Raw genomic sequence first — 24,681 nt, forward strand, 5'->3', positions numbered from 1 at the left:
TCTCTTTATGGGACCCCAGGGCTTCAAGGGAAGGGGAACCATGCTTTTTTGGTGGGGGGGGGCAGGAAAGTAGGTCAATGTCTGGAGATGATGGGCAGGGAGCAGGAGACAGGTCCTCAGGCATCTAGGGTTTTTACTTGCGGGCTGGGGAAAAGCATGTGGGAGAGGGGATCAGACCAGGGCTCCTGACTTTGAAAAACCATCATCTTTATTTATTAAACATTTTTTAAATGTTTATTTGTGTTTGAGAGAGAGAGAGGGCGCACAAGTGGAGAAGGGGCAGAGAGAGGGAGATACAGAATCTGAAGTAGGCTCCAGGCTCCGAGCTATCAGCACACAGCCTGATTTGGGGCTCGAACTCACCAACCGCAAGATCATGACCTGAGCCAAAGTCAGACACTTAACCGACTGGGCCACCCCAGTGCCCTGAAAAAGGGAGAGCCACAGAAGTTGCCTTGAGAGGGCTGGTAAAGCTGTGACAGAGCTGGGTCCGTGGGTCCTTTCTGGGTCCCTTGGGGGATCAGGTGGTTCCCAAATCCTTGCTCAGCATGGTGCACTGCTGACAGCAGTCTTGAAGGAGGAAATGCTCAGGCTGGAGGGGCCATAGTTCTGCAGACAGGAGCTATGCTTCTGTTCTGAGGTGTCCAGTGTTAGTTTCCTCCTTTTTCTTCGACAGTTACAAAAGTACTCAATTATCTTGTCAAAATTTAATAATACAGACATATATTTTTTAAATGTGGAAGTCTTCCATTCCTCCCTGCTCCCCATTCTGTCTTTTCTCTTTTTTTTTCCTTTTTTTAAAAATGTTTATTTATTTTTGAGAGAGCGAGAGAAAGAGCTTATGGGTGCATGCAAATGGGGGAGGGGCAGACTGGGGGACAGAGGATCAGAAGCAGGCTTTGTGCTGATAGCAGAGAGCCTGGTGTAGGGCTCGAACTCACAAACCTCAAGATCCAGACCTGAGCCGAGGTCGGAGGCTTAACCAACTGAGCCACCCAGGTGCTCCGTCTGTCTCTTTTTTCTTAATGCAAATAGGATCCCAGATGGGCTTCATTCTTTTGGTCCTTGAAATACTCTTGGTCGTGAAATGTCAATCTGGAGGAAGTCTTGCACTCTTTAGAGGAGGAACCATGTCCAGAGAGAAGTGGTCTTCTCATTCATAACCAGTGGCAGATCTGGGAACTAGCATACTGGAATTACACAAGCCTTTGTTAAACCTTCAGTAGGCAATCAAGAAAATGAAGAGACGAATGGGATTCTGCAAAAGGTTGATGGCCGAGTGGCTTCTGTGTAGGGTTTTATGCTTTATAAATGCTTCCATAGACAATTGAACAATTTGGGTCCTGCAAAAATCCAGGAAGGTAAGTATCTAACTAGGAAATTATTAACTCGTTTACAGTTAAGTCAAAGTCCAGCGACAGAAAAGTATCTTTTGTAAAAACTGCACAGAAGTTAGTGGCAAAATTGACAGAATCTCAGTCCAACAGTATCTATTGTTAGGCGGCTAAACAATAGCTGGGGCCGTGGCAAATGCTTAGTAGGCAGCTTTAGAGTAATTAGAATGAGGTCCACCCGCTTAACGGTAGATTTGTAGGAAGTCTCGGAGAGAGAGCGGCCAGCTTATGTTTTTAACAACCTCGTGTCTCAAAGGCAGTTTCTAGGCAGCTCCAGAGAGCATCTTGCCGGTGGGAGTTGACCTAGCTGGCTTGAGGCAGCACTGTCTGGAATCTCACTGGTATAAAGGAACCTTGGCTTCCAATTAGTGTGGGTAGAAATGAAAATTCTCTTTCCTGAAGATCCCTAGGAACAGAAGATCCTCCTTGGTCGTCTGGACCCTGCCTCTAAAAATCAGCAGTGGCACTCGACCTAAGAACGTGACCTCTTCAGACCGCTGTTTCTTGACGAGAAAGCGAGGGGGTTGGATTTAATGATGTCTCCGTCTCTCGCAGAGACCCCAGGATCGTCCGTCACGCGCCCACGACGTGCCTGGGACCGCGCGGGGTGCGGAGGGCGATTTCTCTCGGGTCGCGCGAGACAAGTACTGCTTCTCACCCTAAGACTTGGTGTACCGTAGCGCCAAGTGCCACCACCATGTCACACGCACACTCGAGTCGGAGCGTCAGAGTGGGGTTTGTACGTCTCGTTCCCCCGGATCCCGGCACCAAGAGCGGTGCGGGCGCGTCCCTGAGTCGGACGGATAGTTGCGGAACGACCGGGTCGATCTGAGAGCGCGTCCGCGGGGCTGGAGCCGGAGGGAGAACACGGCGAGGGGAGCACCAGGGTGCCGCGGCGCCGCCCGGTCATCAGCACCCGGGCTCGCCCCCGTTCCCTTCCCTTCCGAGCCCTGGACTCGAGTCCGGAGCCGGCGGCCAAAGCGTTAACGCTGCGCGGGGCCCCGGGAGGCCCCGCGGGCACCGAGGTCAGCCCGCCCACGCGGGCTATTGGCTCAGGAGAACAAAGGGGCCGCCCCGCGGGCTTCTCCGATAGGGCGGAGCTGGTCATCTGAGCCGCTCAGCCAATCAGGCGGGGGGACGGCCCTGGGGATGGCCAGGCCCATTAACCAATCAAGAGCAGGTGCCCGCCCCGCCTGTCCCGGGACTGGCGGGGCCGGGGAGCCCAGTGCCCAAGTCGCCCCGGGGTGGCAGTTCCCGTTAACCTTAACCACAAAGTCAAGGTATTTATTCCCGTCTCCTCCCTCCGAGTCCCTCCGAATCCGGGCGGGAGGGGCGTGCGGAGGGACGGACCGTGCTGTGGGGCCAGCGCCCGGCCCGCTCCTCCCGCGCTGCCACCACCCAGCCTCGGGCTGGAGGCGGCCTCGGGGGTCTCGGGGTCCCCTGAGCCCCTGACGCCGCGGCCCCGAACTTTCCCCACCCCCACACAGCCCCTGGGGAAGGGGGCCCGGGTCGTGCGTGGAAGGGGCTGCAGGCCGGGGCAGAGAGCAGGAGGGGGGCGGGGCGTGAGAGCGGGAGGGACAGGGTGGTGAGCGGGGGACTGATCCCTAGTCCCTCCGGGCGCGTTCTGCCCAGGCGCTGCCCGGATGCTTGGGAGCTGTGTCAGCTGTGCGAAAGACCGAGCTTCTGGAGGGCAGGAACCCCAGTGCTCGCCGCAGAGTGACACAGAGTAGGTGCTTAATAAATGAGTAAATGAGTGGGCATAAACACTGGGAGTGCGAACAATAAGAGGGAAGCACCACAGAGTGCGTGCGTGTGTGTGCGTATGCGTGTGTGTGTGAGTGTGTGTGTGTGTGTGTGTGTGTGTGTGTGTGTGTGTGTGTGTGTTGGGGAGGCTCCATTCCAGGAAAATGGGCACCGGAGTCAAGACCTCAGTGGGGGTGGGGTAGGAGCTGGGGGCTTCTTCCCCTGTAAAGGTGGAGGATGGATACAGAGATGCTGCCTCCTCCAGTCCTCTGGGTGGGAGGGAGCCTGGAGTGTGTCCTCGTCAGCCAGACCTGGGGTTGGGTGTGGTCAGAGCCCAAGAGCTTGAGGCTGCCTGATGTCCAGCCTCCACTAGTTAGCTGTTCTCTTTGGGTCCTTGTTCATCTGTAAAATGAACAGATTAGAGGGCAGAGTCTCCTTTCAACTCTAAAGTTCCATGATTCAGTGCTTCTAATCTGTTTTGGACTTGAATTTCTGTATTGTAAATGTTTCTTTATTAGGATTTCCATTCATGGTTTGCAACACGTGGGACCTTGGGCTGGATGTTGGGGAGAGAGAAATACTCCATGATGAGATCTTTATAGTCTTGTTGTGGAGACAGACGAATTATTATTATGCTTTTTAATGTTTATTTATTTTGACAGAGAGTGAGAGCAGGGGAGGGGGAGAGAGAGAGGGAGAATGAATCCCAAGCGGGAGCCCGACTCAAGGCTAGAACCCATGAAGTGTGAGATCGTGACCTGAGCTGAAACCAAGAGTCGGTTGCTTAACTGACTGAGCCACCCAGGTGCCCCCAGACGAATTATTATTCCATGTACATGATATTGGGTTGGGCAGGTGCACAGGTCAAACAGAAGGGCCCCTAACTGAGGGTGGCATACCCTGAAAGGCTTCTAAGTCCAAGTGATCCCTGATCTAGGCTGGGCAGAGAAGTGCTGGGCAAGAGTGTTCCAAGACTGGTCATGGGCGAGCCAAGATGCTACAAGGTCAGGGAGTCACATGTTGGGACAATAGGGAGCTGGGAGGCAGTGAGGAGAGGTGAGCAGAGGCCAGGCTCTAAATGGTGTTGCCAAGACATTTTTAGCTGAACCTGCAAGTGGTGGGGACCCACTGGAATATTTTAAGCAAAGTAGTAACCTGTCCTCACTGTAATTTTAGGTGAAGTTTTTGAGTTCTGGGTGCTGAATGGATTGGAGGGGCAAGAGAAGCTATAAAACTATAAAGCTACAGTCTTTGGGCACGAAAAGGGAGGCCCGACTGAGGTGGGGCTGTAGGATCTTGCAGGCACTAAAAATAACATTAGTACAACTTTGTGACCGATGCATTGGGACAGTTGCACTTTGTGGTAGTGACAAGTGGCCGTGGTGTTCGAGGCCTGATGAAGACCCTTTGTCCCCGCTGGAGAGACAAGGGCTACCCGGGACAAAGTGCAGAACTTCATGGAGGTGGTCTGACCCATGCACTTGCCCCCTAGTGAGGGTTAAGCTGAGGAATCCAAGATTTCCTAGCGCAGGGGTGGCTGGGAGGGAAGAGTGTGGTTGGGGTGTGCAGAAGGAGACCTTAGGTCTAACTCTTTGAGGCAAGGGGTGTCACCTCAGGGCTTTGCTTTCTTCATCTGACAAGTGGGGTGGCACTCTTTGCCCTTTCCAAGCTCTTTTGAATGAAGCAGGGGGTGCGGAAAGGTGTTTATAAATGGAATCGTGGCATCTGTTCAAAGTGTTGTTAGCAGTCAGTTTCATCCCTTGCCTTCAGATCGGGTGACGGGGGTCCCCAGGCCCTGGCAGCCTCCTGAGTCTTGGACTTGGGGCTGAGGGATCTCCCCTAAAGGGAGATGGGTGAACAGAGACTGGGGCTGTGAATGCCACAGGTGAGGGACAGGCACGGGGGCAGGGAGGCGGGGGTGGGGCAGTCCCTGCAAAGGTGCCAATGTTGGGCAGGTGGGGCAGAGGTCCTGGAAGGAGGGCCCTCTGAGACTGGCCTGGGGTGAAATCCTGGACCTTGGGGAGGTGGGCAGGCATGAGAGGATAAGGCAGCTGCCTGGGCTGTCTATGGACCTGGTTCCCTGGGAATGCTGCCGGAAGGAACCTGAAGTCACTGAACGGGGCTGTTCTTACCAGGGCAACCCTCAGGTGCAGTTCTTACAATGTGGAAGGCAGGGAGGGGGTGAAGGCAATGAAGTGACCTAAAAATAATTTGTCTTGCACTTTGTGAACATTCTTCAGAGTCTTTCATACTGTTTTTCCTCCTTGCTTGATTCAACAGTTCTATACACAGGAACAGGTGTTCTTGTTTTCCAGATAACCATTTAATAATTTCTGTGGCATCGTGGCCCGCCCTTTCCCCTTGCTCCCCACCTCTGACCCCTCTTCTAGGACTGAGGACCCTGTGTTTGGGAGACTAGGTCTGAAGATGCTGGAGTAGAAGTAGCAGAAGGGGCGGGGGTTGGAAGAAGGTGCGTGGGGCACCCACACCGGACCCGGGGCTGAGTGAGATCTGAGGAAGACGGAGTGGAGGCCCAGGAGGGGCTGGGGAGTCCTGTGGGAGTCACAGAAGGATGTTGAGCATGCTCACGTCGGGGTGTGGGATGGAGGTGGGCCTCTAGGTGGTGGAGGAGACACCTCCCGGTCTGAGCTGGGACCTCTGGGCCTGCTTGTCTGTCTATGGGCCCTGGGGCCATGTAAGGTAGGAAGCAGGTGTCCTGGGGCCCTGAGAGCAGTTGGGCTGTGTTTCTGATAAGATTTTAAATCCACTGTTTTGTGTGTCCTCCTTGGTCGTAAACTCTGGATGAGAGGAAGGTGGGAGGTCTGGTATTCAGGGGCCTGAAACCTGGAGAGAGCTGACTGTCCAGAGGCCAGCCGGGACACAACCCCAGGGTGCCGGCCTTGTACAGGAGTGGCATTTGTAGGACTGGCCTTGGGGGAGGGCCCAGTGGCTTTGGAACAGGTCCTGGGAGACGGGCTCCACCGACACCCTGCCCACAACGGAGCTGAAGCTTTGAGCCTCAGACCAGCAGAAGCATCCAAGGCTTCTAGTCCAGTCCTCCTAGCTGGCACTTAGCAACCCCAGCTCCCAGCCCTGCCTTCCTTACCACTGCCCACAGGGCCACCTCCGCCCCTACCCTGTTAGGCACCCGCACCCGGCCCACAGGAGCCTCTCCTCCCCCAGGGCCGCTGAGGGTCCAGTGACCCGCCGTACATGGAGCTGTGAGCGGCCTTGAGGTAGTCCCGACAGTAAAATCCGGGCACACCCTCTTCCTCCCGCCAGGCCCGCTCACGCTGGTGAGCAGGGTTGGGGGTGACTGAGTGGGCGTCGGAGGCCTCTGAAGATTCTGAAGCAGCTGGAGGAGTAAAGGTTTAGGAAGAGTGAGCGGCAGCGGCCCTTTTGGAGAGGGCTGAGGGAGTGGGGAGTGGGTTGTTCTCAGTCCCTGGGAATGGAAGTGAGAGAGAGAGAGACCGCTGGTGTGTAGGCTTCGGGAAGCTTATGTAGTGTTCCTGCAGCTTTGTCTCGTTCGGTGCTCGAGACAAACCTGGGGAGCAGGCCTTTCAGTCACCTTCACCTTAGGAACCTGAGGCCGAGAGGCAAAGTGGCTTACCAAGGACAGGTGGTTTAGGACTCAGGGCCCTGATCCCCAGTCTGGGCGTGACATGGGCCCGATGTGAGAGACCGGGTCCTGAGAAGAGGGGCAGGCTTTGGGAGCAGACCCGGCCGAGGGGCCAGCCCTGTGGGGCTCAGGGTCGCAGGGGAAGGGTTTGCTGCTTCCTCTTGGGCTAGACCCCCTGCAGGACTGGCCCTGGGAGGGGGCTTTTGCTGCTCTGGGCTTGCTGAGCAGACCCCAGTGCTCCCATCTGTGGCTTCCTGGGTGGATCTGACTTCTCCCCAGCCAGCGACAGCCTGGCTGACCTCATCCTGTCCCTTCCCCCAGCGCAGGTGACCTAACAGGTGGCGGTCCCCCATCATGCTGCCGTCTCCCTGAGATCCCTTTCTCAAGCAGTGGGCAGTTGGGAGGATCGTGAACGTGCGAGGATACTCGTGTCCTGCAAAGATCCACATTTCCACTTTCACGAGCACGCCGTGCCCTGCTTATGTGGTTCGCCCTGGCGCACGCTGGTCTCTGTGGGTCTGCAGGTGTATCTCTGGGTTTCTAAACACCTCAGTTTCATCGTACTTTGCATATAGTTTTGCAACTGTGATCTCAGGGATGAGAGTCTCCGTATTGTATTTGTGCACCTTTGGACTTTTGTTTACACAGCTGTGTTAGATGTTAGATACGGTGGTTTCTGGATGTGTTTGTGTGTACATTTAGTGTTTATATCAGCTTCTTCTCGGATGCCTGTGATTGCCGTATGGTAGATGAAAACATCCACTGATATTGACTGAAATTGGATTCCCAGGCAAAAAACATCATCAACTTGTCCTGAGATCGTAGTCATTAGTGACCAAGGACTGGGGCCAGAGGAGCCCTCTCTTCACTCCTTCATTTGTTTTCTCCATTCATTCATTCATTCATTCAGTATACAGGCATACCTCGGAGACATTACAAGTTCATTCCCAGACCACTGCAGTAATGCAAATACTGGGATAAAGCGAATCAAGTGAATTTTTTGGTTTCTCAGTGCATACGAAAGTTATGTTCACACTATATAGTAGTCTGTTACCTGTGCAGTAGCATTATATATATGTTATGTCTAAAACAACAATGTACACGCCTTAATTAAAAAATAACTTCATTGCTAAAAAATGCTAACCATCACCTGAGCTTCCAGCAGGTTGTATCACTGATCACAGATTGCCATAAAAAAATACCACAATAATGGAAACGCTTGAGATATCGTAAGAATTACCAAAATGTGACGCAGAGACACAGAGTGAGCAAATACTGTTGCAAAACGTTGTGCCAATAGACTTGCTCAGTGCAGATTTGCCGCAAACCTTTGGTTTGTAAAAAAAAAACACACACACAAAAAAAGCAGTATCCGTGAAGTGTAAGAAAACAGCGCAATGAAATTAGGTGTGCCTATAAATCGAGCATATCAGGGACTGGGCAGGGCAAGCCCAGAGCTTACAGTCCAGCGCAGTGCCATCCAGCAGAGCTTTGTGAACACGGGGATGTCCTCTGCTGTCCATACGGTAGCTCGAGCGCCATGAGGCCTTGGAGCACTTGAAATGTGGCCAGTGTGATTGAAAAACTGAATTTAAACTTGAATTTATGTAAATCTGAATAACCGCATGTGGGTACAGAAGCCAGACTCCTGAAAACAAGGGATGGGAAGTTTAAGGTTTGGGTAAGTTGTGCACTTTCTCCCAGGAGGCAGCGTGGTCCAGGAGAAAGAACTCTGGCTGGGGCAGGCTGACCCCTCTGGCTCCGGTACCTTCTAACTGGGTGGCCGTGAGCAAATGACTTAACTTCTCGGCGCCGTGGCTCCTGAGCCGAAATTGGCTGTGAGGGCTGAAATGGGCGACGCCGGCTAAGTGCTCAGTAGGTAGTGGCTGTCTCCCTGGCCGTAGTGGAGTCTTGGCTGACCACCCGTTCTTTCCACAGCCGGATCAATGTCAAGATCTCAGGGAAGTCCCGCACTCCCCTCAATAGACGAGGTTAGGAGAGGCAGAACCTCCGTTCCCAGGGGACATTCTGAGAGCATCTACCCAGAGCGGGGGCTGGCTGGAGCCTGTGCCCGCCGGGCCACCCCCTTGCAAATGCTGTCCTGAGCCACAGTCTGGAGTCCCGTTCCCTGGGCATGTGACCTGTGTGAGCCAGCACGGTGGGTCGGGGCAAGGAGATGAGAAGTGGTGCCTGCCCACAGGGAAACAGGACCCGAGGAAATAAAGCTGGGAGCGGGCCAGGCGGATGAGAGCATGTGGCGGCCAGGGTGGGAGGCTGGGCGGGTGGGCCATCCACTGCGGAGCGGGTGGGATCAGGCCAGCTGAGGGGTGGGAAAGATGGGGTTAATGGAAGCGGAGGATTCGGGAAGCATGGCAGTCTTGCTGGTGTGGCAGAGGGGGTCCGCTTGATGAGGAGGGGGCACTTTGGGAAGAGCGGTTTCCGGGGGGGCGGGGATTATTGGGGGAGCAGTGGTGGGTGGTGAGGAGCTGGGCGTGGCTCTGGGGGGAGCTCATGGCTGAGAAGGGCCTGGGAGCTGGGCCTTCGGCCAGGGTTTGGGGAGATGCCACCCCCTCCAAGCCTCCGCTCCTGGCACGTGGCCAATCCCCACGCCACCAGTGACAAAGGACACGGGAGGTGCCATCCGGTTCTTCCTGCCTGAGGCCTGATCTGTGAAGAAGGCTGTGCTTGGCTGCTGGAAAAAGCTCCAGGGGCTGAGGTTGGGAGCATGCAGGGAGACGTGGCCATGTCCCTGCGCTGCCCCTCGCATCTGTGGCCTTTCTCTTCACCCCAGCTGCTGTCCGCCCCCCTCCCTGCCCCCACGTTTCTGCTGAGAGCAAAGCCCCTTTGTTACCTTCCCCTGCCCCCAAACCTCACCACCTGCTGCAGGGCACAATCCCCGCTTTGTGTGGTCTGGCCTTGTCATGCAGCTGCCCCCCCTCCAACCCTGGAGGCCTCTCTTTGGGGGGCTGTCATCCCAACTGCAGCCTGACCCAGTGTGGGGAGGGCCGGGCCCAGAGCCAGGTGCTGGGAAGGGGGAGGTGACCAGGGGTTTGTCCCCAGATCCACAGAACTTGCTGAGCAGGGAGGGGGGAGGTCCTTGGAGACTGGGGTGAGGGCCCTGCACGACAGGCCAGGCGAGCAGCCTTCAGGGACTCAGTGTGGGCACTGGTGGGGGTGGCGGGTCAGCCTCGTTTCCTTCTGTTTTCTGGGCAGGCTGCACTCCAGGCCAGGTCAGGTGAGCCGTGTGTCAGGGAGGGTGGGGGAGTGGCGGGTAGGAAGGGGCGTGCAGAGCAGTATAGCAGGGCGGAGGCAGAAGAGAAAAGCTTAGAAAGGGCACAGCTCAGGGTGGCCTGGCAGACAGACCTGCAGAGACGCGGCCACACTAGGAGACTTTCCACCGTTTGGCCTCCTCAGGGTTTTAGCTGCAGGACACCTGCTGGCCTGTTTTCCAGACACATCCCACCTGAACACCCAGTTGGAGATGGGCCCTCAATACCTGGGGGCCTGCCCCCCATTGCTGTCCTCTGTGCCTCCCCTGTCCCCTGTCTCCTCGGGTCCCCTTCCCTCTGATCCCACTCTGCTGACTCGGACCACACCCTGAGCCCTAGTGTGGCCGGGGCAGAAAGAAGTACCCTGGGACACGGGAGGGGCTGCTCTGTGGCTCGCTGTGAATTATCTACCAAGAATTGAAGCCTTTCTGCCACCTGAGGTGATTTTTAGGTCCTAAGATTCCTTGGAAGACAGAATGGATCAAGGAGCACTGATCTAATCGGGCTCAAGGGTGTTGTGTATGGCTTTTGTGAATGAGGCCGGGTCCTAAGCTCTGTCCTCACCTTGAATTGTGGCCCCGGGGGCTCTGGCCCCTCTGAATTTTCCCCGAACTGAGGTAGCCTCCTCCTTTGTCAGCCCTCTGAACCTCTTTAGGGGGCCATTGTATCTCCAGCGGGTGAGAGGCTTCCCCAAGGCTGGGACACACAGGAACCCCGGAGGGAAGGGGGGGCGTGAGGGCAGGTGCCTCAGCATCCCTCAGGGTCCTCCCGGCGGGCCTTCTCCTCCCGTCTTTGACGCCCGCTTTTTCTCTGCACCACCAGCATGTTTTAGTGTCTGTGGGAAACCACGGTAGGAGCGCACGGCAGACCCCTGTTGGGGAAATAGAATTAAAAACAAAATCTCCTGCCAAGTCAGAAAAGCTCCCACAAAAGGAGGAGAGAAAGAGAACAGCTTTTTTTTTTTTTCCGATTGAATAAGCATTAAACCAGAAAGAGCTGCACATCACAGGCAATCTGCTAAGAGATCAGGAAAACAGAAAGAGATCTCACCCTGTTACACAGCCCAGCAGATGCGTGCGCGCACGTGTGTGTGTGTGTGTGTGTGTGTGCGCGCGCGCACACACGCTCAAGATAAAGTGTAACTAGTCTTCGGGCAAGAGCACTTCCTCGATGGTACCATTTGTCATCCGTAGTTCATCCTGAATTCTCCTGGCGATTGGGGTAGCCACCTGTGTTTGCTAATTGCCTTCATGCAAAGGAAAAATGCACGGCTCCTATCTTTATGGCAGGAGGTGGGTTTGCAACTTGGAGCCAGGCGACCGCAGAAGTCAGGTTCCCATCCTCCCTCCTGTGGGCAGCGGGACCCAGGGTCACCATCTCCCGTGATGTTTAGGTATCAGAGAGGTGGCTCTCAGGGCCTTGGGAAAGAGGCCTGGGCTGCAGAGCTGGCAAGAGGCTTGTGGTAGCTTTTAAAAGGATTTGCGTGCATCTCTAAGGGGCAGAGAAATGACAACTGTTCTCAAGTAAATGCTGTAAAAGAAAAGGGAGGGGCCTCTTTCCCTTTTTGCCCCAGGGAAAATTATTTACCTATTTAAAAAGTTTTTTTTTTTAATGTGTATTCATTTTTGAGAGACAGAGAGACAGAGCATGAGTGGGGGAGGGGCAGAGAGAGAGACACACACACAGAATCCGAAACAGGCTCCAGGCTCCGAGCTGTCAGCACAGAGCCCGAGGCGGGACTCGAACCCACGAACCGTGAGATCGTGATCTGAGAGGGTCAGACGCTTAACCGACTGAGCCACCCAGGTGCCCCGATTTACCTATTTTTTAAATTCATTTTTGCCCTTTGCCCCTGCCCCCACCTCTCTGGGCAGGGCCCAGGTTCCCAGCCTCGATCCCTGTCGGGGAGTGGCTGTTGGAAGGGGACCTGGGAGAGGGGAGGGGGACGCCCTTGGGATGGGGCTGCTCGAGGGCCGAGGTGAAGAGCCGGACACGGCTTTTCGTGAGGTGGCCGAGCCGCGGGAAGGAAGCTCTGACTGTGACCTGGAGAAGCCCCTCTGTAGCGGCAGGTGGGGGGGGGGGTGGGGAGCCGAGCATCTGGGCTGCGGGGGGCAGACGCCCCAGGTCCTCACTCGGGCCTTTGCGAGCCTGGGTGCTGAGCGGGTACGGGTGTGTGAAACAAGATCCCCGTCCCTAGGAGGGGCAGGCCGGGGAACCGTGCAGAAGCCCCCGGGCTGCGGCACCCCCTCCGAGTACGGGGCAGCCTCTGCACCCGAAATGCCCGCTGGGCGGGGGCTCCCTCCCGGACCCAGATTCAGCAGTGAGCACAAAACGGTCCTGAGCTCTCCGTGGCGGGGGATGGCAGGCACATACATACCACGTCAGGTGGTGGAAAGTCATGGAGGAACGTGGAGTGGAGTTAGGGCTGTGACTTTGTACACGGTAGCCTGGGGAGACCACTCTGAGGACGTTTAGGCAGAGACCTGAAAGGCGGCTCGGGGCTCCGGGGTAGAGCCTCCCGGGCAGACGGGCAGCATGTGAGTTGTAAAGCCTGGGGCCCCCAGCAGCGCGATGTGTCCCTGACAGTGAGCCGGTCAGGGTGTGTCCAAAGCCTGGAGCATTAAAGAAAGAAAAGGCGGGGGAGGGGCGCCTGGTTGGCTCAGCCCGTTGAGCCTCCGACTCTTGATTTAGGCTCAGGTCACGATCTCACGGTTTGTGAGTTTGAGCCCCAATCGGGCTCCGTGCTGACAGCGTGGAGCCTGTTTGGGATTCTCTCTTGCCCTGTCTCTCTCTCTCTGATTCTCCCCTACTGGCGTGCGTGCGCTCTCTCTCTCTCTCTCTCTCTCTCTCTCTCTCTCTCTCAAAATAAATAAACTTAAAGGAAAAGAGACGAGCCCCAGGTTGGTGAACTCTAACCAGCACCCCATATGGCCTGTGTGTGATTTCACGTGGAATAGGGGTGGAAGGGGACAGCAGAGGGGTGGAAGGGGACAGCAGAGGATTTGGGAGGGTCAATTCTGCCTTCCAGGGTGTCTTCACGACCACTCAGGAAGGTCTCTGGACTCAGCTGAGTTTCCTGGGGTGGTGTCTCTCACACCCTCCCCTGCCGGTATTGAGCCCGTGGGCGTGAGGCTCCGGTCTGGGAGTCAGAAGACATGGGGCCTCACCGGCGCCACTGTTCAGCCACCCCTGTGACTCGGGGCGTGTCAGTGGCCCTCCCTGGCCTCAGTTTCCTCCTCATAAAATGAGAGTAATTCCTGCCTAGCAGGTAAGTGTGCAGCTTATAAAAGCCCTGTGCTTTCAACCGAGGTCATGGACAGAGGAGCTCTTAATAAAGAGGGAACATGTTCTGTGAGGTGGCAGGAGGACGGGGGGGGCCCATTCGGTCCTTGTCCTGATGGCCAGCTGTCCTTCCTTTGCCCCCTTCTCCCCCACAGACGGCAGAGCAGGTGCCCCGGAGGCCTCTGCGGATGGAGGGTGGCCTGGCTGGTGCGAGCACAGGTAAGGGAGCACAGGGAGGGGTGGGAGCCAACAGCGGCCTCCTCTTCCAGGTCGCCCCCCCCCCCCCCCCCCGGGCCCTGCCGCTGAGCGCGTGCTGCTGCCCTCCCTGTAGAACTGCATGGCGGGACCAGGATGTGGAAGGTCATGTCAAAGAATGGAAAGAAGGGGCTCCTGGGTGGCTCGGTCGGTTAAGTGTCCGACTTCAGCTCGGGTCACCATCTCCTGGTTTGTGAGTTCAAGCCCCGCATCCAGCTGTCTGCTTGTAGCCTGCTTCAGATCCTCTGTTCCTCCCCTCTCTGCCTCTCTCTCTGAAAAATAAATAAACATTAAAAAAAAAAAATGGAAAGAAGACAGACTATGGAGCTAATACAATGACAAAGTCTGCTGTGACTCACCAGGCAAGGGGACGTGTGCACACCCGCGTAGGAAGCCATGCCCGAGGGCGAGCGAGGTGCTTGCTAAGTGTGGCACAGGGAGTGCGCGGCGGGCGTGCGGACCTAACTCTGAAAACCAGCGCTCCGGGTGGGACGATCCCTGTTGGTTTTCCATCACCAAGTGAAGTTTGGTCCATTAAGGCTTCCTGGGGTCACTCAGAGTTCACGGTCCAATGGAGGAAATAGGCCATCAGTTTTGGTGTCTCTCAAGCAGGTGCTCTTGTGAGCGGAAAGTCCTGTGCTTTCAGCGGAAGACCCCCCCGCCCCCCCACCCCCCAGCATCCCCAGCCTCCTCGCAGGCCCTGGGGAGAGTATAGCCACCCTTTTGCAGAATGGCTCTGGTCCTGGGAGGAGGGTAGGGCCCATTCCTAGGAATGCTGCCCCTAGGCTCAGTGACTCAGTTTCCTTTACCTCCCCTCCCCTCCCCTCCAGAGCCCCAACCCTCCCAGGATAAACATCGCGATGAACCTAAGATGGGGACAGAAATCAGCCGGTAGGGTACTACAGGAAGGAAGCCTCCAGCTCCAAGGGGCTGGTATGATGCATGGACACCACACATTCTGGGGCTGGGTCCTGACACAGACTTCGGTGAGCATTGCCACCCACCGCTGCCCTGTCACTTTGAAGGCTGAGTCCTCAGGGTGTGTGTGTGTGTGTGTGTGTGTGTGTGTGTGTGTGTGTGTGTGAGCGATGCTGACATTACCATAATTATAGGAAAACCAAGGACATGGTTCCAAACATTTTAGCAGAAGGAACCTTTTCCCGGGTAAACTCGTAAGGAGAATCCTAATTCAGGCATGAGAGGTAGGGTCTGCCAGGGCCCTCTCCCCGACCTGTGGCAGCTTCTGGGGTACCCTGGGGTCTTAGGAAAGAGGCAGAAGAACACTGGCTTTGACCCCTGAGGACAGAGGCACCAGGGGACTGGGGGGCGTCTTGGGCTGCAGCCACATCCTTGCGGCTCTGGGCCTTCCACAGGCTTCCGCCGCCTGCTGGCCAGGCTTAGGGAGGACTCTTCCTGGCTGGCCAAAGTTTCCAGATAATTAAGAGCTTACTTTTTTTTTGTTTTTGTTTTGAACTAGAGAGAGCAGGCAGAGGAGGAGGAGGAGGAGGAGGAGAGAGAGAGAGAGAGAGAAAGGGAGAGAGAATCTCCACTAACCATGGAGCCCGATGCAGGTCTCGACCTCGCGACAGTGAGATTGTGACCTGAGCCCAAATCGAGAGTTGGACGCTCAACCGACTGGGCCACCCCTGTGCCCCAAGAGCTTACCTCTTTTAAGCACCTTTTAAGTTCTGTTTATTTTATCGTGGTGAAATATACGTAACGTGAAAGTCACCATTTTCACTATTTTTTAAGCATACAGTGGGTGCAGTGGTATTAAGTCTATTCACACTGTTGTGCGAGCATCTCCCACCGTCCGTCTCCAGAACATTTTCATCACCCCAGAAACTCTGGGGAGTAAGAGCTCCCCATAGAGCACCTTTTTATTTTATCTGAACTGCTTAGAATTAAAAAAAAAATTAACCTTTTTATGATCACTGAGGAGCAGAACCTTTGTTTTAGGGATCCTTCCACAGGTAGAGGCCAAGGCCTGTCTTCCTTACATTAATACCTGAGCCCTGAGGGAGAAGTCCCAGTGCGTGCACTTCACGGGGTCTGCACATGCACAACCCGGGCCCTTGTGTCTTCTCTGGGCCCCGCAGCCGTGGGCAGGAACGTTCTCTGGGCTCTCAGACCGGGGTCTTCTTTTTGGCTGGAGAGGGTGAACCTTCCCAGCCATCAGGCACCATGATGAACGTCAAGGTCAGGTTTAATGAGAGTAAGGCAGTGGCTTTTGTGGGGCTCTGGGGCATTAATTGGGACCCTGCCACGTGAGTATATTTTGGATTCACTACCCACCCAGTTCGGACCCCTAGCCGCCCCGTAAAATACTTCAGCCGCCCAACACTTCAGTGCATCTAAGGAAACCCTCTTATAATCAAGTAAATTGGGTATTCACTTCCTGCCAATGTGCGACTGAAGTCACCACTTTCATTTTCAAATTATGATTTCTCACAACTGAGCACCTGCGGACGCCTCACAAGGTCCTTTTGCCAGGAGGAAAACTGGCCCCTCACAGGTACTTTCTGTGACTCCCACGTTCATCCCCGCGGTCACCATATCCTCTTTCGAGTCCTTGTGACGGGCAGCAAGGCTGTGGAGCAGGGCGGAACTCTCTGGCCCGAGAACCAAAGGCTGCCAGATTCTAGGGGAGGTTTTCTTTTTATTTCTTAAAATGTTTTAAAGGTTTGAAAATTATACTGAGTATCCTCATAAAAATTCAAACAGTGCAGAGGACTGCCTGGGTGGCCCAGTCGGTTGAGCATCTGACTCTTGGTTTCAGCTCAGGTCATGATCTCACCGTTGGTGGCATGGAGCCCTGTGTCCGGCTCTGTGCTGACCTTGCAGAGCCTGCTTGGAATTGTCTCTCTGTCTCTGTCTGTCTCCGACCCTCCCCTGCTGGTGCACATGTGCTCTCTCTCTCTCTGTCTCTCTCTCAAATGAATAAACATAAAAAGAAATCGAACAATGCAGGAAAAGCAAGGGTCCCCTTTGACCTCTTCCGTCTAGCCTTTATATTGTCCACATTGTCTACAGGGTGACCACTGTCGTGAATCATCCTGGACTGTGCATATGCACGTCCATAGTTTTATTTTTCATAAATTGGGTCAGACGATACCATTTTGCGATCTGTGTTTTTTGTTTTTTCCTTAAAGTGTTTCAGAAATCTTTATGCCACCCTATACTGCTCTTTTGTATTCTTTTATTTTTTTTTTTTTATTCTTTCAAAGTTTATTTATTTATTTTAAGAGAGAGAGAGAGAGCACGCACCAGCAGGGGAGGGGCAGAGAGACAGGGAGAGAGAATCCCACGCAGGCTCCGGGCTGGCAGCGCAGAGCCCAATGGGGGACTTGAACTCAAGAACCCTGAGATCATGACCTAAGGTGAAGTCAAGACCCTGACCTTTAACTGACTGAGCCCCCCCGGGTGCCCCTGCCTTTGTATTCTTTTAAATTGCTCCATACTATTCCATACCGTGAAGGGAGTGATAATTTTGTTTCAATATTCTTTTTTTTTTTTTAATTTTTTTTTCAACGTTTATTTATTTTTGGGACAGAGAGAGACAGAGCATGAATGGGGGAGGGGCAGAGAGAGAGGGAGACACAGAATCGGAAACAGGCTCCAGGCTCTGAGCCATCAGCCCAGAGCCTGACGCGGGGCTCGAACTCACGGACCGCGAGATCGTGACCTGGCTGAAGTCGGACGCTTAACCAACTGCGCCACCCAGGCGCCCCCGTTTCAATATTCTTGATGGGGAATCAGTACTGGTTACGAATAGCGCTGCAGTGAATATTTTCAGACATTCCTCTGTCCGCTCACACGGAAGCATTCATTAGGCCGAACACCCAGAGTAGAAACTGCTGGGTGGAGGAAGTGGAAGGTCAGATACATTTATAATTGTAATAAGCGTTGGCCAGTTGTTCTCCAAAAGGTCTGAATCAGTTCATGCCCTCGGCACAGCCACGCGTGCACTTGTCCTGTGCGGTTTGCGTGTGCGATCCACATCTGGGTGCAAGTTTCTGTGTGGACAGAGGTTTTCACCTCCTTTGGGTGTAGACCTGGGGGAGCGGTTGCTGTACCGTATGGTGAGCGTAGGTCTCCTTCCGCCAAACTGTCTTCCAAAGTGGCTGCACCATTCTGCATTGCCTCCAGCAACGGGTGACAGTTCCCGGGGCTCCACATCCTGGCCGCATTCGGTGTTGGCGGTGTTCTGGATTCGGGCCGTTCGAATAGGTATGCAGGGGTAGTATTTTAGCTTTCAGTGGTGCAGAAGCCAGATTCTACCTGGCTCATTTTTAGCGTCTCCTGGATGATTTATGCACATCAGAAATTTTGTAATTTGCTTCACCAGGATGACACCGAATTTAAACATGTTTTGGAGTGAAGAGCTTCCTTCCTCCTCGTCTAGGAATATGATGTTTCTGTCCTTTTTGTTACCTTTTCTTTATCCCTCCAATAACGTTTAATAGTTTCCTTTATATAAGGGTTGTTTTAAGTTTATTTTTTTGAGAGAATGTGTGTGCGTGCGCAAGCGGGGTAGGGGCAGAGAGAGATGGGAGAGAGAGAACCCCAAGCAGGCGGCTTCCCAAGAGAGTCGTCAGTACAGAACCCAACGTGGGGCTCGAACTCACGAACCATGAAATCACGACCTGGGCCGAAATCAAGAGTTGGACGCTTAACCGACTGAGCCGCCCAGGCGCCCCTGCGTTATATAAGCTTTGCATGTGTATCAGGTATATTCCCAGTTATTTCATAGCTTTTATTGCCATTTTTAAAAAGGAATTTTTGTATGTTTTTGTATAGGGCAATCTTGCTGACCCTGTTATTTCTAATATTTTGTCAGATTCTTTTGCACATCCTAGGTGAATAATTATCAGCCAATGATGCTTTTCCTTTCCAATATTTATATATGTTTTTCTTTTTCCCCTTATGCTTTGGCTAGTTCCGCAAGGACAATGTTGAAGAGTGGCAGTGACGGTGAGCATCACCTTGTTCGTCACTTGAATGGGTTTCTGATCTCTTGCCTTTGGTTATAACATTTGCTGTAGCCTCCAGTGCAGCTTCTTTGTCAACCTAAGGGAGTTTCCTCATATTCCTAGTTTGCTAAGAGCCTCCTCCCTCCAGCCCTTCTTCTTTCTCTCCCTCCAGAAATGATGTTGAATTTTATCATAGGACATTTTTTACGTATTGAGATTGTAGAAAGTTCTTCACGTTTAAAATGTCAATGTCATGAACTATGTTGAACCATCTTTGCTTTCCTGGGGAGGATCCCAGCTCAACTTGCTTCGCTAGTATTTTTGCTTGTTCGTTTTTGGTGTCTACTTTCAAATGCTAAACCTATAGTTTCATGCCTGCTCTGCCCTCGTCTTATAGACACTGGACCATGCTAGCCTGGGGGCTCCCTCCCCTTCCTAGTCACTGTCATAGTTTATGCATGTTGCGGATAAACCTTCCCTGGAAGTTTTAGTAGAACCTGTTTTTATAATTAAGAGGACTGTTACCCATTTTCGAGGTACAATGTTAGCTGTCTTTTTTGTATCTTTTAGCATTTTCTTTTTTTTTTTAGTTCCTCTTGAGTTAGTTTTGTTAATTTAGGTCGTCTCACAAAATCATCCTTTTTATATGGATTTTTCAAATTGATACAACATTTATGCATTAGGATTTTTAGACTCCTTTTTATATCTCTATGTTCCCTTTATCCTATAATCTCTGCTTTTATTTTTATTAATCCCTACTTCCTACTTCCTTGGGTTTACTTTATTGGTTTTTTTTTAATACTGGAACTTATTTAGAGTTTCTCTTTTTTTGTTCACAACTGTTTTATTTCATCTACTTTTTTTTTTCAGTTTATTTTAGAGAGAGAGAAAGAGAGAGGCAGGGGCAGAGAGAGAGGGGGACAGAGGATCTGAAGCCAGCTCTGTGCTGACAGCAGAGAGCCCGATGTGGGGCTCGAACTCACGAACTGAGAGATCATGACCTGAGCGAAAGTTGGACGCTTCACCAACTGAGCCACCCAGGCGCCCCAATTTCACCTGCTTTTTATTGAATGTAAACTTTTTGTTGAGGTATAACACAGCAAAAGGCACAGATCACAAGTTCTATAAATTCTTATAAAGTGAACATGTTCATGAAACCAGCACCCAGATTGACAAAGAGAACGCTGCCAGGACACCGGAAGGCCCCTCAGGCCCCCTTCCAGTCACAACACTGTCCATAGGCGGGCCGTTATCCTGACTTCTAACTCACTGATTAGTTTTGCCAGCTCTTGAATTTCACCTAAGTGGAATCACACAGTCTGTATTTAGTGTCTGTGGCAGACCTTTTCCATCACGGCTTATGTCCACGAGCAGGGGAACACACACCATGTAGACCTGAGCGCACAGCGCTGCGTGGGGAGTAAAGCAGCCCGGGTTTAGTCGGGACGGCGCAGCACCTATTCTGGGTGCTTAGACCTTTCTGGCCTACTTTCTTGTTCTTGTTTTGTTGGAGACAGGGTGAAGTTCCCGAACAGCCAAGGTCCAAGAAGGTGAGGTGCTCAGGCACCGGGGCGGCTGCCTTGGAGAGCCTGGCAGTGGAGTGGAGCTTAGGCCCCCCAAACACTGAGGGGCCGGGCGTGCGCTCACTTTGCAAGCTCCCGGCACATGGATCCTCTTAGAAAAAGAATGAGATGCCGGTGGCTGGGTCGGTTGAGGGTCCGACTCTTGATTTCAGCTCGGGTCATGATCTCATGGTTCGTGAGACTGAGCCCCACACTGGGCTCTGGGCTGACGGCGACAGTGCGGAGCCTGCCTGGGATTCTCTCTCTCCCCCTCTCACTGCCCCTCCCCTGTTTGCACTCTCTCTGTCTCTGTCTTTCTCAAAATAAAAATAAACATTAAAAAAAAAAAAAGAATGAGATGCTTTGGAAGCTTGGCCGTTTTCTGCTTGGTGGGAGGGGTCATTGGCTTGGTTTCTTTAACCTTCCCTGCATCTCAGGGCCTCAGGGCAGAGGAGGCGGGGCATCAGCCTCTCTTCCTTTCTTGTCCTTTTCTTCTTTGCCCTTCCCCACACCCCGACCTGCCTTTATCGCACTGCCTTTCTACCGTCCCTGCTCTCTTCCTTATACCCCCTTACTTCCTCCTAAAAGCTGCCTTCTGCACTCCTCCTTCCTGCCCCGTTGCCTTTGCTCTGCCTTCCTGGCACTTCTTGCCCTCCACCCCACGAGCAGTGAGTGACCCTCTGCGTCCACTCTCTCTCTGTCCCCGGCAGGAGATGGGCCGGTGATGAAGATCAAGCAAGAGAAGCCCGAGTGGCTGCTGCAGACGCTGATGCCGCAGGCCGTGCTCTCCGAGAAGGATAAGGAAAACATTTTCCGGCAGCATCGGGGCCTCCCGCCGTGCCAGACCGTGGGGAAGCCTCGGGCCCTGGGGGGACAGGAGGAGCCTGGGGGTCCAAGATGGGCCCCTCCCCCTGAGCAGGCCGGGGGGCTGGCGGGCCGGGCTCTCTCTGCCGGCGAGGGTCACTTCGTGTGCCTGGACTGCGGGAAGAGGTTCAGCTGGTGGTCGTCCCTGAAGATCCACCAGCGCACCCACACCGGGGAGAAGCCGTACCTGTGCGGCAAGTGCGGCAAGAGCTTCAGCCAGAAGCCCAACCTGGCGCGCCACCAGCGCCACCACACGGGCGAGCGGCCCTTCTGCTGCCCCGAGTGCGCGAGGCGCTTTAGCCAGAAGCAGCACCTGCTCAAGCACCAGAAGACCCACGCGCGGCCCGCCACCCACTCGTGCCCCGAGTGCGCGCGCTGCTTCCGCCACCAGGTGGGCCTCCGCATCCACCAGCGCGCGCACGCCCGGGACCGCCCGGGCGCCCGCGCGGGGCTGCAGGAGTTGCTGCGGGACGCCGCCGCCGCCGCCCGCAGGGACTGTCGCCTGCGGCCCGGGCCGCCGCGGGGCCGCCCCGAGTGGGCCTGGCTGGGGCTCTGCCAGGGCTGGTGGCGCCAGGCGGGGGCCCGGGCCGCAGTCGCCGCCGCGGGGCCGGCCGAGCAGCGCCAGTTCATCTGCAACGAGTGCGGCAAGAGCTTCACGTGGTGGTCGTCCCTGAACATCCACCAGCGCATCCACACGGGCGAGCGGCCCTACCCGTGCCCCGAGTGCGGCCGCCGCTTCAGCCAGAAGCCCAACCTGACGCGGCACCTGCGCAACCACACCGGCGAGCGGCCGCACCCCTGCCTGCACTGCGGCCGCAGCTTCCGCCAGAAGCAGCACCTGCTCAAGCACCAGCGCACGCACCTGCCCGGCGCCCAGGCGGCGCGCTGCCCCAGCTGCGGCCAGAGCTGCCCCAGCCGCGCGGCCCTGCGCGCCCACCAGCGCGCGCACGCCGCCCCCGCCGCCGCGCCGCCGCGCCCCGGGCCCGCCGTGCGCAGCGAGCCGCAGGCCGAGGCGCCCCCGGGGCTGACGGCGCCGCCGCGCGGCCCCCCGGCGGCCCGGGGCCCGGGCGGCGCGCCGTGGGGCCGGGCGCGGGCGGGCCTGGCCGGGCCGGGCGAGCCCCGCCAGTTCATCTGCAACGAGTGCGGCAAGAGCTTCTCGTGGTGGTCGGCGCTCACCATCCACCAGCGCATCCACACGGGCGAGCGGCCCTACCCGTGCCCGGAGTGCGGCCGCCGCTTCAGCCAGAAGCCCAACCTGACGCGGCACCGGCGCAACCACACGGGCGAGCGGCCCTACCTGTGCGCCGCGTGCGGCCGCGGCTTCAGCCAGAAGCAGCACCTGCTCAAGCACCAGCGCGTGCACCGGGGGGCCCTGGCGCCCACCCCCAGCGCCGAGGACCAGGCGCTTTAGTGCGCCTCGGACCCAAGCGGACTCGCGGGGGCGGGAGGGGACGTCTGTGGGGGTGCGCGTGGCCAGGAACGGTGGCTCCTACGACCCCGGGGGGTAAACCCCGGTCAAAAGGCGATTTCCTCCAGGCTCCGAAGGCTAGAGAACAGAATTCCGGTAGCATCCCAAAGGGGACAGGTAGAGGTCCCAGTGTGGGCTCAGGGAGGACGTAAGACGAAGCATTCCTCACTCAGGAGCCCGGATGTGTCCGTCTGTCCCTCGGAGGTGGGAGGGAGGTGGGGAATGGCCCAGGGCTGGACTGATTGTCCCATGCAGGCTGCCGGACGGCCAGAGGCCAGTCTAGTGCGGGCAGTTTTAACAGACGCGCTGGTATAGCAAGGACAGAAGCCAAGCAGTCGCGGCTGAGGAGGGTCAAACACAGTCCCAATGTCAAGGGCAGTGCCTGGCACTTAGTGGCCATTCAGTGCATATGTTTGGAAGGACCGAATGGCTCTGCGGTCCTTCTCAACCCTGAGTGCCCCAAAGCCCAGGGTGCTGCCACAGCGGGCTGGACGTTGGGACTGGTATGGGTGTGGTGGCCGGACTGGCACGAGAGGGGTGGGTGGCAGCTGAGGTTCAGTAGCTTGGGGAGGGGCCCACAGCAGGAAAAGAAGCCCTCGTGTGGCGCTCCCAGTGGCCGTCACTGACTTGGATCCTTCTCAATGTCAGTGTTGCAGAAGAGAAAAAAAAATGAAGGATGGACTGTCTCACGTGGTCTCACTGTCCTTTGTAAGCTGCCCTTTTGGAACTCTAGGTCTGTGTGTGCTCTGAGGCATCCATTTGCCCCCAGGACCGGGACAGGGAGCTCGACCTTGAGCGTAGCAGCTCCCCATGCCTGGTTCTGGCTGGGGGTGGGGGGCAGTACTCTCCTACCCTCTCCAAGCCATTTGGTATCTTCCCACATGCCCTCCTCTACTTCTGGTCCCCAGGGGTCCCTTCCAAAACAAGGATGCGGGGCTCCAGGCTGGGCCTCTGGAGGGGAGGGTGGGTGTTGGGGCACTAGGGCTGGAGAGCTGGGAGGTGGGAGGAAAAAGAGGGGACCCTAGCATTCTGTAGGAGGACGGACTGTGCCTGCCTGTGTCCCAGGGGCCCGCCGGTTTCTCTGAACTCGAGGAAGCACTACCTGTTTTCCAGGAGCTGCCGGATTTAGCCCGGCTTCCGGCCACCACGTTCTCAGGTTCTGTTGAATCCCCTCACCCGGCAGGAGCTCTGATTATCGTAGCATCATGGGAAGACCTGTGGAGGCGACGGGGTTTACTTGGGTTAACGGGGGCACCAGTAACGGTCAGCGCTCAGCCGGGCTGCCCAACTGGTCCGGGTCTTCCATTGCGAACGCTGCTGTGTGGAATCTCCCACTGGGCGAGCTGGGCCCGGTTGTTGGCACGGATGTGAGAGTTGGGCTCTCAGCCCAGCAGGGTTCTTCTAGGCGCTAGGCGCTGCCCTACCTCCCTTGTAATGCCTGCCCCCTCCTGCAATTCCTGTCCCAGGCTGCCCTGCTCAGGGAGGCCAAGGGCCCGGGATCTCGGCAACACCTACTTGAAACACGGGGAAAGTTCGGGGAGTCCTCTGCTTCTTCCACTTTGCCACTCAGCAAATCCTGAGGCCAACTCCAGCAAAGCCCACCTCCTCCAGGAAGGCGCCCCGGAGTACCATTCCTGCATTAGAAGGCTGCCGTCGGGAAGGACAGCAGCCTGTGAGACCCTGGAGCCCTGTCAAATCAGGTGCCTGAGGGGCAGTGGAGGCAGACGGTGAAGGCCTCAGTCAGATGGGAGTTTCTGTACAACAGAACGGGCCGTTGTCCACAAAGGCCTGTGTTTGATGGCCAAGTCAATCAAACAGCTGTGTGGCTAGGGGTTAACGAGGTCTAATTGCAGCTTTCTTCCCCGTGCACATTCATGAGGCTGTCCGTTCACTAACCCGAGGTGACCGGTCCTCACAAGTGAGTGCTTTGGGTCACAAGGGGGACAGGGTGCCATTAGAGCAGAGAGGTACTGCGATGCTTGCCCCATGGACCAGGTCAGGGGAGGGCAAACATCGGTTCACTAAACAAGCCTACTGTGTGCCAGGCGCTGTGCCAAACTGGAGTGACGCTGTGGGCCACCACAACAGAGTGCCGCGGGCCGGGGGCTGAAACAACGGACGTGTATTTGCTCACGGTCTGGAGGCTGGGAGTCCAAGATCAAGGGGCTGGCAGATTTAGTTCCTGGTGAGGGCCCGCTTCCTGGCTTGTAGACAACCACCTTCTCTCTGTGTCCTCACACGGTGGGGACAGG

The 24,681-nt window shown here is 55.5% G+C and overlaps 1 protein-coding gene across 1 annotated transcript; it reads left to right on the plus strand.

Moving 5' to 3' along the window:
- Positions 1–2,626: 2,626 nt before the first annotated feature.
- ZNF775 (zinc finger protein 775) lies at positions 2,627–23,115 on the plus strand. The gene is made up of 3 exons (XM_047096919.1): positions 2,627–2,674; positions 13,463–13,526; positions 20,808–23,115. Exons 2-3 carry the CDS (start codon positions 13,496–13,498, stop codon positions 22,370–22,372), a joined length of 1,596 nt encoding a protein of 531 aa, XP_046952875.1. The 5' UTR covers positions 2,627–2,674; positions 13,463–13,495; the 3' UTR covers positions 22,373–23,115.
- Positions 23,116–24,681: the final 1,566 nt, after the last annotated feature.

This window comes from Lynx rufus, unplaced genomic scaffold (genome assembly GCF_022079265.1).
Source record: "Lynx rufus isolate CCGP_SWC_20201006 ecotype Redwood Valley unplaced genomic scaffold, mLynRuf1.p SCAF_4, whole genome shotgun sequence".
NCBI lineage: Eukaryota > Metazoa > Chordata > Mammalia > Carnivora > Felidae > Lynx > Lynx rufus.

Bases quoted from the DNA above. Each gene is read 5' to 3' on its own strand.
- ZNF775 (XM_047096919.1), top strand. From the start codon at position 13,496: ATGGAGGGTGGCCTGGCTGGTGCGAGCACAG. The intron at 13,527-20,807 runs GTAAGGGAGCAC...TGTCCCCGGCAG, and splicing joins CCTGGCTGGTGCGAGCACAG to GAGATGGGCCGGTGATGAAG.